General features: G+C 49.2%; 1 protein-coding gene across 1 annotated transcript; it reads left to right on the top strand.

Annotated features, from left to right (window-relative positions):
- The first annotated feature begins 485 nt into the window (after nt 1–485).
- Nucleotides 486–9964, top strand: LOC106943051 (transformation/transcription domain-associated protein). The gene is made up of 11 exons (XM_015026395.1): nt 486–740; nt 817–978; nt 2731–2821; nt 3215–3420; nt 4487–4748; nt 7075–7300; nt 7374–7591; nt 7724–7908; nt 8027–8230; nt 8474–8668; nt 9375–9964. Exons 1-11 carry the CDS (start codon nt 579–581, stop codon nt 9657–9659), a joined length of 2196 nt encoding a protein of 731 aa, XP_014881881.1. The 5' UTR covers nt 486–578; the 3' UTR covers nt 9660–9964.
- Nucleotides 9965–12627: the final 2663 nt, after the last annotated feature.

The raw sequence follows: 12627 nt of genomic DNA, 5'->3' as shown, positions 1-12627 counted from the left end.
GGCGTTCAGTTTGTCACCTCATGCTGAGATCGACGTGTCGCCCCGCTGCTCTAGCAAAGAACAGCTCAGAAACAATATGAAATGGAAAAAAAGTTATTTATTAACTGATTAAGTCGTGTTTTAGATTGTTCTTGAAAAACTAATCACTCACGGCTGCACAGTGAACCGTTGATGTTTTACAGCTGACAGCCGCTCCTCTCTCAGGTACTGCGAACCCCGCTAAATCCTTTAGGGGTAGCGGTACCCGACCGTACCCCCCTTCTTCCACCCCTGATGGCGACATCAGGACGTCCCACGTAGTTACGAAATGGAGGACGACAGACGGCGCATTTGTTTTATTTTTTAAAATCTACATTGGGACATTGTAGATTGATTTTGAGTCTCAGGAAATGAGAAGCAGGATTCTAACTGGAGTCATCTTCTTTTTGGTACCTTTGTCATCTGGAAACTACACCCCATCAGATCATTGGCCCCGCCCCCTGCACCCTCCTTGGCTCCGCCTCCTCTGATCCTTGTCCCCTCTTGGCTCCCCCTGCAGGTCGGAGGAGGCCAACAAGGCGTTCTCGGCGGCCGTGCAGATGCACGACGTCCTGGTGAAGGCCTGGGCCATGTGGGGAGATTACCTGGAGAACATCTTCGTTAAAGACCGCCAGCTGCACCTGGGCGTCTCTGCCATCACCTGCTACCTGCATGCCTGCCGCCACCAGAACGAGAGCAAGTCCCGCAAGTACCTGGCCAAGGTGAGTGGGGGGGTCGTCAGGAGCCTCCATATCGAGGCACTGGTGCAGCAGTAGCAGTCTATGTTCCTCCCTGCAGGTCCTCTGGCTGCTGAGCTTCGACGATAAGAACACGCTGGCGGATGCAGTGGATAAATATTGCATCGGCGTTCCTCCCATCCAATGGCTGGCCTGGATTCCTCAGCTGCTGACCTGCCTGGTGGGGTCAGAGGGCAAACCGCTGCTCAACCTCATCAGCCAGGTGAGACCTGAACATCTCCACCCCATCGCTGGGAGGAAATCAGTCTTCCTCATCTTCATCTCTCTCTGCTCTTCTTTCAGCTCCATTTGTTTTTAAATTATTTGTTGAAGAAATGAACGTTAATATCACATCGAGCTGCGGGAACTGGGCCAGAAATTAAAGCCGGGACCAGTTAGCGCTGGCCAGTTAGCTTGGGCCAGTGAAGAATTATTATAAATTATCATTATTATAAACACACAATTTAAAGATGCTGATCTTCAAAGCTGGCGATGACGAGCTGCCTTCCTCTCCTCAGAGCTGGAACCAACAGAACCATCAGTACCAGTAGAAGCTAACAATCCCAGCCTGGTTGTTAGCTTCTGGTGTTGGCGAACACAATCAGTTTTATAGTAATAAATTACTACTCTTCTTCTCACTGTGTTACTAATGATCAATAATCAATAGCTGCACGTCCCTGAAACAGTGAAGCTTCTGGCTGCTGCTGGTTGGTCGGTTTATGCGCATAGCCCCGCCCCTTTATCTGATTGGTTGTCCGGTTTGCTTCCTGGATGGGATCCACTCTCTGCCCCCTTCCTGTCGGATTGCTGTCAAATAAAGGCAAATAGTGCCAAAAACATTTTACTAAAAGTTTACCGGAGTAATGTGGGGCAACGCGGCATGATGATCAGCGTCGCTCTGCGTGTTGAAGCTTCCAACCTGGCAGCTTTATGCTCTTCTAAAATACGTCTAACGTCTGGAAACAAAGTCCAAGCTTCACTCTGAGGGTCTGATAGAGGCGATCTCTGCCGCCGTCTGCATGTGGGTTCAGAGAGCCGCTGCTGATGGGCGGAGCATCGGGAGGAGGAGCAGCAGGAGGCGGCGCTGGGTTCAGCTGTAACCAAACGGATCCGGTCATGATTAGTCTGGTTGGTGAGGTTCCACTGTGGTCAGTGGGATCATTTAACTCCTAAATGTGCAGCTGTCCAGAGATCAGCAGCATCAGCCGGTGTTTGAAAGAAAGCCAGACCCGACTTTGTGCGACTTTTCAGACTTTTCTTCGCCGCTCAGGAAGAAGTCCAGGATAATGTTGTGTTTCTTATCCTTTTGATTCTGCATGATAGACTAGTAAAAGCTGGTTCTTGATCAATATTTACGGTGAATTTAGCTGATAAAGCCTCATTTGCGTCATTAAAACGTCACCGCGACTAGTCGACTTCGACTCGACTTTTATCATGTTGTAGTCGACCTTAAAAAATTGTTCAATCCCTAGAACCAGGCGATAGACTCAGTTTATCACCAGAATTTGCCTCGATTGTGATAAAAAATATGATAAAAAAACAAATTATTACAGTAAGTTTTATGAGGCTGCAGGATTATACCGCCACAAACACAAATTTCATTAAAAGTTGTATTTTAAACAGGCTTCTGCCGGGACGCCTCTGACTGAATGAAGGGAGATTTATTCGCTGAAGTTGCATTGAATCATATTTTCTATTCTGCTGATATTTGTTGTTTTTACGGAACAAACTGGAGAAGATGGTAAATATAATATTTAATATTATACTGTCAGTTCATTTAACATCAATACATGAATTTTATCATGACAACGAATCAAAATACTTCAGAAACTTTTCAAAATAAAGTTAAGCGCATGAATGAGGCGTAGCGCTCTCTCTCACTCTCCTGCTCACCGTTTATCTTCATCAGCGTCTTCCTCTCTGCTTTGAGGTCATGAGGGCAGTGTGTGACCTTTGACCCTGCTGTTCCCGCCAGGTCGGGCGCGTCTACCCTCAGGCCGTCTACTTCCCCATCCGGACGCTCTACCTGACCCTGAAGATCGAGCAGCGGGAGCGCTACAAGAGCGGTGAGTCGCCCCGACCTTTGACCCATTGGAAGACGAACCAGAGCCTAAAGAGGCTTTCAAAAGTATTCACACCCTGGCACTGGTTCCCATGGCAACCATAACCTGCAGGTGTTTAGGGTAAAATGTGACAGGAAGCCAATGGGGCCAGTGATGTTAGAACGGCCTAGTCAAAGTCCAGATCTCGGTCCACCACTGCCTCTGGACGTGATGTTGAAGATCTCAGATGTTCTCACAGGAACTAAACATTCCGCCACACTTTTCAGATTTGTCTTTAAATAAATAATCATGGATCAGTTTGGTTGCTGTTACTCCGTTCTGTCCAGACCCGGCTGCGGTTCTGGTCCAGACCCGGCTGCGGTTCTGCCATCAGGACTTTCTGTCTCTGCGTTTCAGATTCATCCGGCCAGCAGCAGCCCGGCTCGGTGGGGGCCCAGCCTCACTCGGGGGCGTCCGACCCGGGCCCCATCCGGGCCACGGCGCCGATGTGGCGCTGCAGCCGCATCATGCACATGCAGCGGGAGCTGCACCCGACGCTGCTGTCGTCTCTGGAGGGGATCGTGGACCAGATGGTTTGGTTTAGGGAGAACTGGCACGAGGAGGTGAGGCGACACCCACAGCTGGTTACCATGGTTACAGCCACCCACAGCTGGTTACCATGGTTACAGCCACCCACAGCTGGTTACCAGGGTTAACTACAGGGTCTGTCATTAACTAATGGCATTTTAAACCGTCCGTCCATCTCGTCCCAGCGAGGCGGGTCCGCCTGGACAGCATTCAGAACCACAAATCTACAAAATATTTCACATTTTCATTAAATTCTCTTTTTTCTGCCAAGTTATTGAATTAATATAATCAGATCTGAACATCAGAGATAAGTTCAACTCAGAGTTTCTCTCATCATTCATGGAGCTTCTTTAGAAATCTGGACGCTGGGTGTGCTGTGGTGTCGCAGGGGTTAAGCACAACCCACATATGGAGGCCTTAGTCCTCGACGTGGCTGTCACAGGTTCGATTCCCGACCTGGCGACCTTTGCTACATGTCTTCCCCGTTTCTCATTTCCCACTTTCCTGTCTGTTAACTATCAAATAACAGCAACTGGAGCCAATAAAACCTTTAAAAAAAAAAAATCTGGATGCTAACGTTAGCATTAGCTGCTACATGTTAGCATTCAGATGCTATTTTAGGCTAGCATGGCTTCTGATAGGCTAACTACTGTTAGCATCACTTGAACACAATAACAGTCTCTTCTATCGTCCAATCAGATCGTTTAGAAACAGAAACTAAGGGAGAGAATCGGCCTCCATCGCCTGTAAGCTTGATGCTAAAGCTTACAGGCTTTAGCATCAAGCTTACAGGCGGGGTTTGACTTCCAGGCATAACCTTAATATGTAAAAAAATACAAAGTGATTAATGCTGCTTATTGTTTGAACACGTTAAAATCTACATAATTAATCTAAATGAATGCATTAAAATCCATATTTCTAATATTTCCTCATCGCAGCTGAACATGTAAATTACCAGAGAAGTTGTTTCATGTTTTTCAACCGCCTCGTCTCTGCTGAATTCACTCTTCATCCTCACCTTCCTGTCAGTGAAACATGCTCCTGTCCAGCACTAATGGAGCAGCCGACGAAGGCCTAACCCTCCTCCTCCTCCTCCTGCAGGTGCTGCGGCAGCTGCAGCAGGGCCTAGCTAAATGCTACTCTGTGGCGTTTGAGAAGAGCGGTGCCGTGTCGGACGCCAAGATCACGCCTCACACGCTGAACTTTGTGAAGAAGTTGGTGAGCACGTTTGGTGTGGGCCTGGAGAACGTGTCCAACGTGTCCACCATGTTCTCCAGCGCCGCTTCAGAGTCTCTGGCCCGCCGGGCCCAGGCCACTGCTCAGGACCCCGTTTTCCAGAAGATGAAGGGCCAGTTCACCACAGGTTGGCTCAGGCACACACCTGGAAGGCCTCTTCAGTAATTGTGGCATTTCTAGAGGAAACTAGTTTCTCTGGACTCATTTTTTATTTTTTGGGAGGGATATGAAAAAAATGCATGCCACACTTTTCGGATCTATATTGGAAAATCATTCGTCATGTTTCTGCAGCACCAGCCGGGGTTTTACTCCACCAGTTTGACTCAGATTCACCAGGAACTAAATCTGAATTTCTTCCTTTCTGGGACCAGAACCAGAACCAGATGGTTTAGTTTCTCTGAGCAGCAGAAAGAAAAGCATCTCAGATTTCCTGCTGTTGCTGCAGCTGCAGTGGAGCTGCAGCGCCTCTGGGACCAGTTTAAACTGGTCTAGTTTAAACTGGACCAGTTCCAGATGTTTTATTTCTGCACTGAAGTTATTTTCCAGCTGGATGTGATTTCCTCCATTATCCACTAGAGGCAGCGCCGAGTCTTCAGGCAGTGGTTGCCATGGAGACGGCAGTTAGAGACGTTTTCTCAAACATCAAGTAATTCCAGTCAGTCAAAACGTAAATAAATAAAAGGTCAAAGGTCAGTAGCTTCCTGGTGAACCAAGCCAGTAGTCCACGGGCCTCGTGTATAAATCTGCAGTTTTCACTAAAACTTGGAGTAGGACAAATTTAGAAAAGTGCAGCGAACAAAAAAATCCAGATGTATGAAGCCGTGCTGCAATCAGACCTGCTCACCTTTCCTCCATAAATCCTGATTTGGGGGAAACGGAGCAGCTGCTGCTCCGCCTGTCGCCTCCATAAAAACGTATTAATGTAAATTAGTATAAATACCTGGAAGTCTGCCGCCACGTGAAGCAGTAACCATGGCAACCATCCTGGCTAACAGCAGTATAAGCATCTATAACAATAATAATATAGTTTATTTAAAAGCTGCTTTCAGGGCTCATGAGGTCACCTCACAAAAATAAAACAGTTAAAGAAACCCTAGAAAGTAAAGAGTAAAGCTGTCCGGGTCGGACCTGCTGCGGCAGCAGAGCCTCCGGGTCGGACCTGCTGCCGCAGCAGAGCCTCCGGGTCGGACCTGCTGCTGCAGCAGAGCCTCCGGGTCGGACCTGCTGCTGCAGCAGAGCCTCCAGCCGGTCTACAGACCAGAGAGGTTCTGAATGTGGACGTTTGCTCTGCAGACTGGAATCAGCAGCAGGAGCTGCATTCACAGAGTAGAGATGCTTTCTGTCCATAAGGCACTTTCACAAGGCGGGCGGCTCCACTGGAGGACGGCTGCAGCTGGCCCGGTACCGGTCCCGCTGGTACCGCTCTAAGTTCTGCTCAGAGCTCCAGGATGAATCTAAACGCTGATCGACCATCAGATGGATCTGATCTGTGATCAATCCTCCATCAGAGCCAAAGCTCCTCAGGTAGCGGCTCACCTGGATCAGCTGCTGATGGACCTGATCAGAACCGAACCTGGTGGATCCATCTGCTGATCAGCCTGTTTTCTCTCCAGTCAGAATGAAATGAGCCTCAGATGCTTTCAGACGATGAGTTACATCTTCATGAGACAAACTGAGGAAGTTATTATTTACGTCAGAGTGAAGTTTTACCTTCCTTTAGTTTCTTTATTTTTCAGGTTATTGTCTCAGGATAAATGTGGTTCAGTTTCATCGTTTAAACAATAAAATATTAAAATCATGAACAGACATCAGGTTTGATTCCTGGTCTAAATAACTGAATGTAATCAGGTTTCTGTGGATTTATGTGACTCTTTATAGTTTATTACTGTCCACAGATAAAGTTTGTGTTACTGCTGCACATTTTCACGCCAGGGAAAAAGTGTGTGTATATTTACGCCACCTTTGATGCAAAGTTCATTTTTATTTTTGCTGATTTGTGTGTAAAATATGGCGCCGAACATTTTTTGTGCGCATGAACGCTTTATACATGAGGCCTGTTCCCTAACGTCAGGAGTTTGACATTAAGGCTGTAAAATGTTGCTTTGCTGCCATTCTGCAGCATCGTGACTCTGAGGACTTAGTTTCCTCTCCTGCTCAGCGCTGAGCCATCGCCGCCTGACGGTTATAGTTCAGCTGCAGCTTTGTGACGGTGTGGAGCAGGACAGCTGGCGGGCGCAGAGCGGGAACTGTGGCTGTTTTAAAGTGGGGTGGGAAACTTTTCCAGGTTTCATGGATCCACAGGAGAAGCTGAGCAGGAATCATCCTGAAACAGATTCAGTAGATTCCCTCTGACTGTGAGGATCAGTTCTTTACAAGCTTCCACCTCATTTTTGTCTCTGTTTCTGCCCAGATTTGGATGAATATTAAAATGAAAAGCTTTCTTCCTCTCACAGACTTTGACTTCAGCATTCCCGGCTCCATGAAGCTCCACAACCTGATCTCCAAGCTGAAGAAGTGGATCAAGATCCTGGAGGCCAAAACCAAGCAGCTTCCCAAGTTCTTCCTCATCGAGGAGAAATGTCGCTTCCTCAGCAACTTCTCTGCTCAGACCGCCGAAGTGGAAATCCCCGGAGAGTTCCTGATGCCCAAACCGACGCACTACTACATCAAGATCGCCAGGTAGGCGCCGTTCCCTGCACACAGCTGAGGAGTGGCGACCCGTCCCTCCGTCACGCCTGCGCCTCCTCTGCAGGTTCATGCCCCGCGTGGAAATCGTCCAGAAGCACAACACGGCCGCCCGCCGCCTCTACATCCGCGGCCACAACGGGAAGATCTACCCGTACCTGGTGATGAACGACGCCTGCCTGACCGAGTCGCGCCGCGAGGAGAGGGTGCTGCAGCTACTTCGGCTGCTCAACCCCTGCCTGGAGAAGAGGAAGGAGACCACCAAGAGGCACCTCTTCTTCACCGGTACGACCTCTGACCTCTTCAGCCTTTGTAGAGCCTGCTTCCTGCAGGGCTCCAGTTCTTTCCAGAGTTCCAGTCTTTAGTTTTTTTCCTCGCAGTTTCTCTGTGTTTCCTCACTTCCTGTTTCCTCCTCAGTTCCGCGAGTGGTTGCGGTTTCGCCTCAGATGCGTCTGGTGGAGGACAACCCGTCCTCGCTGTCTCTGGTGGAGATCTACAAGCAGCGCTGCGCCAAGAAAGGCATCGAGCACGACAATCCCATTTCACGCTACTATGACCGCCTGGCGACGGTGCAGGCCAGAGGAACGCAGGCCAGCCACCAGGTAGCAGAACCCGGCCTGCGGGTCGGCGCCACGTCGAGCTAACTGATCCATGGAAGCAGTTTGGTCAGCAGGTATGTAAAGTTGTGAGCCGGCTAAGCGGCGGTGCTGTTGCCTGCAGGTGCTGAGGGACATCCTGAAGGAGGTGCAAGGCAACATGGTTCCCCGCAGCATGCTGAAGGAGTGGGCCCTGCACACCTTCCCCAACGCCACCGACTACTGGACCTTCCGCAAGATGTTCACCATCCAGCTGGCGCTGATCGGCCTGGCCGAGTTCATGCTGCACCTGAACCGCCTCAACCCAGAGATGCTGCAGATCGCCCAGGTAGGACGCTGCCGCACCGTCTGGGAGCGCCTGACTGGACCGTCCTGCAGGTCACCTTATCTACACCTCCGTGGTGCGTTCAGGGCCCAATCTGCACCTCCGTGGTGCGTTCAGGGCCCAATCTGCACCTCCGTGGTGCGTTCAGGGCCCAATCTGCATCTGTGTGTGTGTGTGTGTTAGTGTGCGTTTGTCACCTGGCCTCAGCTCCCCCGCTGACCTCTACCCTCTGCCTCCGTTTCCTAGGATACGGGGAAGCTGAACGTCTCCTACTTCCGCTTCGACATCAACGACGCCACCGGCGACCTGGACGCCAACCGGCCGGTTCCGTTCCGCCTGACACCAAACATCTCCGAGTTCCTGACCACCATCGGCGTCTCTGGGCCGCTCACTGCCTCCATGATCGCCGTGGCGCGGTGCTTCGCCCAGCCCAACTTCAAGGTACCAGAACCGGGCCGGGGTCATCTCTGGGTCGCAGCTTCAGCCTTCAGGCTTTCTACACTTTGACTGGGACGTCATGTGACGCAGCAACACAGACCCATTCAGCAGACCGAAAAGTATTCTGCCCCTTTTACTCTGAAGCCCCTAAACCATGAATGAGCAGAGAAGATCTGAGCGGAGCAACGGAGGCTGACAATGAAACTGTCCTGCATGTTTCCCCTTAAGACGTTCAGGACCAGATTCACCTCTGGCATGTTTGATACATCTGAAAGTGGAAGAAATTTCTTCCCAATGCCCCCCAGTGTCTCCCAATGCCCCCCAGTGTCTCCCAATGCCCCCCAGTGTCTCCCAATGCCCACCAGTGTCTCCCAATGCCTCCCAGTGTCTCCCAATGTCGCCCAGTGCCTCCCAATGCCTCCCAGTGCCTCCACCTCCCAGTAACAGATGTTGTCTCATGTCCACCTTGGACAGGTTAGACGCATTTTTACAGATAGACTGAACCAGCAGGGTCTCAGCAGGGGGTCTAGTGACGTTTAGTCTTCCCGGCATCCCACTCGGTTTGGGTCCAGCAGCCAGAAAGTTCTGACTGCCCAGCATGGTCCGAACATGGGTTCTGGTTGGACCGTCCAGACGGTCTAAACCAGAACCAGAAGGTTCTGGTTTAGACCGTCCTGAGGTTCTGACCCGTCTCTTTGCTCTGTCCCAGGTGGACGGCGTCCTGAAGGCGGTGCTTCGGGACGAGATCATAGCATGGCACAAGAAGACCCAGGAGGACACGTCGGTCCCGCTGTCCCCGGCCGGCCAGCCGGAGAACATGGACTCCCAGCAGCTGGTGTCGCTGGTCCAGAAGGCGGTCACCGCCATCATGACCCGCCTCCACAACCTGGCCCAGTTCGAGGGCGGGGAGAGCAAGGTCAACACGCTGGTGGCTGCAGCCAACAGCCTGGACAACCTGTGTCGCATGGACCCGGCGTGGCACCCCTGGCTCTGAGACCGGGACCGGGTCGGTTCTGATGGGGACGGGTCTCTGGAGCTGAAGCTCGGCCCACCTTTTAATTTCAGACTGGAGTTGATCAGGTCAGAACCACAGGTCCATTGGGGCCCCTGGTTCCGTCTGCAGAGATTCTCTTTCTGCCTCTGGATCCCAGGCAGAACCAACCAGAACCAGAACCACTGCAGGAAATTCCTCTTTGTTTTTATGCCCATCAAGGAGTCAAATATTGTAAAATGTGTATTTTTACTTCCTGTTGAATGAGGAATATTTTAGGGTCAAAGGTCACCGGGAGCCGACTCTTCATGCTGATGATGAGGAGGAATCGTTCGTCTCCAGCTGCTTGTGTTTCTTTGGTCTCCTGTACAGAAGCAACTTGTTGGAATAAAATGCCATTTTTATCATTAACAAGTCCAGAGTTTCTGATTGTTGGGTTCTGATCGGTTCCTCTGGGGTCCAGAACATCTCGGATCTGGTGAAGTTCTGTTGTTCTCCATATTTGCTCCTACGGCCCAAAGTGGTTCTGCTTCAGAACCTTCTGGTCTCCTTGCTTCCCGCCAGCGGCCCGGCCTGTAAGCTGCAGTTCTGGCTCTGCTTGTTTACACTCTGCTGCGGTTCTGCTGAGGGTCGGCCCGGTTTCTCTCAACTGGAAATATATGTGAAGTTCTGTTTAGTTCCGTGTGAGTACAGTCTTATCGGGTTTTCAGATCCAGTTCTGTTCAGCTGAACTATACCACATCATTATAATCTGCTTCAATCGGACTGGACCGGATCACCACTCAGAACCAACATGGCTGTTGCTGAGTCACTTACTGCCAGGTAAACATGAGGAGAACCAGAACAGAACCAGGTTCTGCTGCACAGAGGAACTTCAGACCTGATTGAACTGAAAATTTCTGCTGATTGTTTTGAAACATTTTGGTCCAAAAGTTTAGATTTAAAAATCCACCGAGCTGACTGGAATAAACGCTTTAAGTTTAATTAGTAAAGTAATACTTTGCTTGAAACTACGCTATTTAGCAGGACGCAAATATTTACTGAGCAGGCTAACGATTTACCAGCTAGGCGGTTACCGGAAGTGGGCTATCAAAACAAAAGCTGGATTTTCCGAAACTCCTGCTTTCGAATCGCTTTATGTCACTGCTTCCTCTTTTCTTGGAGAACATTACAGGTTAAAAGAAAAACTTGTTTAAAGGCAATATTAAGTTTATTCCCTCACACAATTTAATAAATAACATAATGAGCTTATACTGTTTTACCAGATAATACAGATCAACACAGATCGAATTCATAGTGAGTGAATCAGGCCTGCAAAGAAGATAAATACAGATGTTTTCCTCCGGATCGACAGCAACAGATGAAGGATTCCGTCTGGACCCCGCTTTTGTTTTGACGGTCCATTTCCGCTTGTCGGTAAGCGATCAATATTTAGCTGGTTCAAAGCTAAATATTAGGTTGCTTACGAAATATTTAGTTTGTTCTGAGCTAGTTCGTAAGCTAAGTATTAAGCTAGCTTGGAGCTAAATATTTATCTCCAAACTAAATTTTAGACATTTAGCTTAAAACTAACCAGTTAGTTTGTAAACTGACATTTACAAATGAATGAATAACATGAAAATATGACTGATGAATAAACTGTCATGTTTTTTTCTTATGACAGGCTAAACCCAAATTATTGCTGCTAATTTTTGACTAACTCTTCAAACGTCTCCCCATGTGGATGCATAAACTCCCAGAGTCGCTCTCACCAGTCAGATTTTGCTCCGACTCCCTGGATAACTTCCACTGATAATTATGGGATGTCTATATCTACAGCACAGCTGCGTCTCAACAGAGCGAACAGCCTTTACTGGCTTTCCTGTTGAGAAAACATGATTGTGTTCATTTATGTACATTAGCAGCGGAGTCTAATGGTTTCTGCTCCCATGAGTTCTGATGATGCTGATTTGATGGAAATCAAAGCAAAAGCTAGGAGCAGTTCTGCTTCCAGACTGATCCTCAGCCGTCTCCGACAGGACCTCCGCCCTCCTCCACCTTCCCACCGCCCGTCCGCTCCTGCTGTCGGAACGCATTAGCATGCTGCTAACAGGCCCCCCAGGCCTGTCCGGGTAATGAGGTGGAAAGACGAGAGGGTGGAGCTAATCATGTTCAGGGAAAGTGTAACAGCATAAAGGGTCATAAAGGTGTTCCAGTTATGGTCAGAAATTGAGGAGAAAATTCAGAGTTTTCTTATTTTATGGAGATAAATTTAGATTGGCTGCAAACAGCTGAGAGGCTGATCAACAGCAGCTCATGGAGACGAAACGAGGCTCCACTTCAAAATAAAAACCTGAAAATGAGAAGGAACTTCAAAGCGTCTCTTCCAACGATCTCATCTGACTCCAACATCCCTCTGTCACAGCGACAGGCTTCAGTCAGAGGCCTCTGTAGAGTTGTTGCAACACTCACTGCTACAGGAGAACCTTTCTGGAGCCACAACGAACTGCAGACCCGGTTCCTCCATCCGTTAGATCTGGGAGGTCTGATGGAGAACAGAACCAGAACCTGATCTGGACCTGATGGAGAACCAGCCGTTAGGCCCTGCCCCCGCCCAGCATTGACCTCTTAAAGCTGCAGTAACTTTTATAAAATGTTTTTGTTAATCTGTCTTCATGTTGTGACAGTTTGAGTCAGATAATCTGAACACATTCATCTCCAGCTGCTGTCTGAAGAAAAAACAACCAATCAGAGCAAGGAGGAGGGACTTAGCGCTGTCAATCATCTCCATGTGCTGCTGCTAACTGTGCTAACTGTAGAGAAACAACCTTCCGGTGCAGGACTGTCTGTGGCTATGCTAATTAGCATCCACTATAGACTTTGCCGTGCTGATTCAGCTTTAGCGTAGCAGAGAGCAAGATGGAGGGTCTGAGCAGTGTTTACATGAAGCTGATTGACAGCAGGAAGATCTGCCTCCTGGCTCTGATTTGTT

The sequence above is a fragment of the Poecilia latipinna genome, unplaced genomic scaffold (assembly GCF_001443285.1).
Source record: "Poecilia latipinna isolate Pla-1442-1.1 unplaced genomic scaffold, P_latipinna-1.0 Scaffold4826, whole genome shotgun sequence".
NCBI classification, from domain to species: Eukaryota; Metazoa; Chordata; class Actinopteri; order Cyprinodontiformes; family Poeciliidae; genus Poecilia; species Poecilia latipinna.
The sequence above is the reverse complement of the archived record's forward strand: the minus strand, read 5'-3'. Positions and strand labels throughout refer to the sequence as shown.

What these genes read in the sequence shown, in the direction of transcription:
- LOC106943051 (XM_015026395.1), top strand. Translation starts at nt 579, where the DNA reads ATGCACGACGTCCTGGTGAAGGCCTGGGCCATGTGGGGAGATTACCTG. An exon ending in GCGGGAGCGCTACAAGAGCG is followed by an intron (nt 2,822 to 3,214) that starts GTGAGTCGCCCC and finishes TCTGCGTTTCAG; the next exon opens with ATTCATCCGGCCAGCAGCAG. An exon ending in GAGGCACCTCTTCTTCACCG is followed by an intron (nt 7,592 to 7,723) that starts GTACGACCTCTG and finishes TTTCCTCCTCAG; the next exon opens with TTCCGCGAGTGGTTGCGGTT.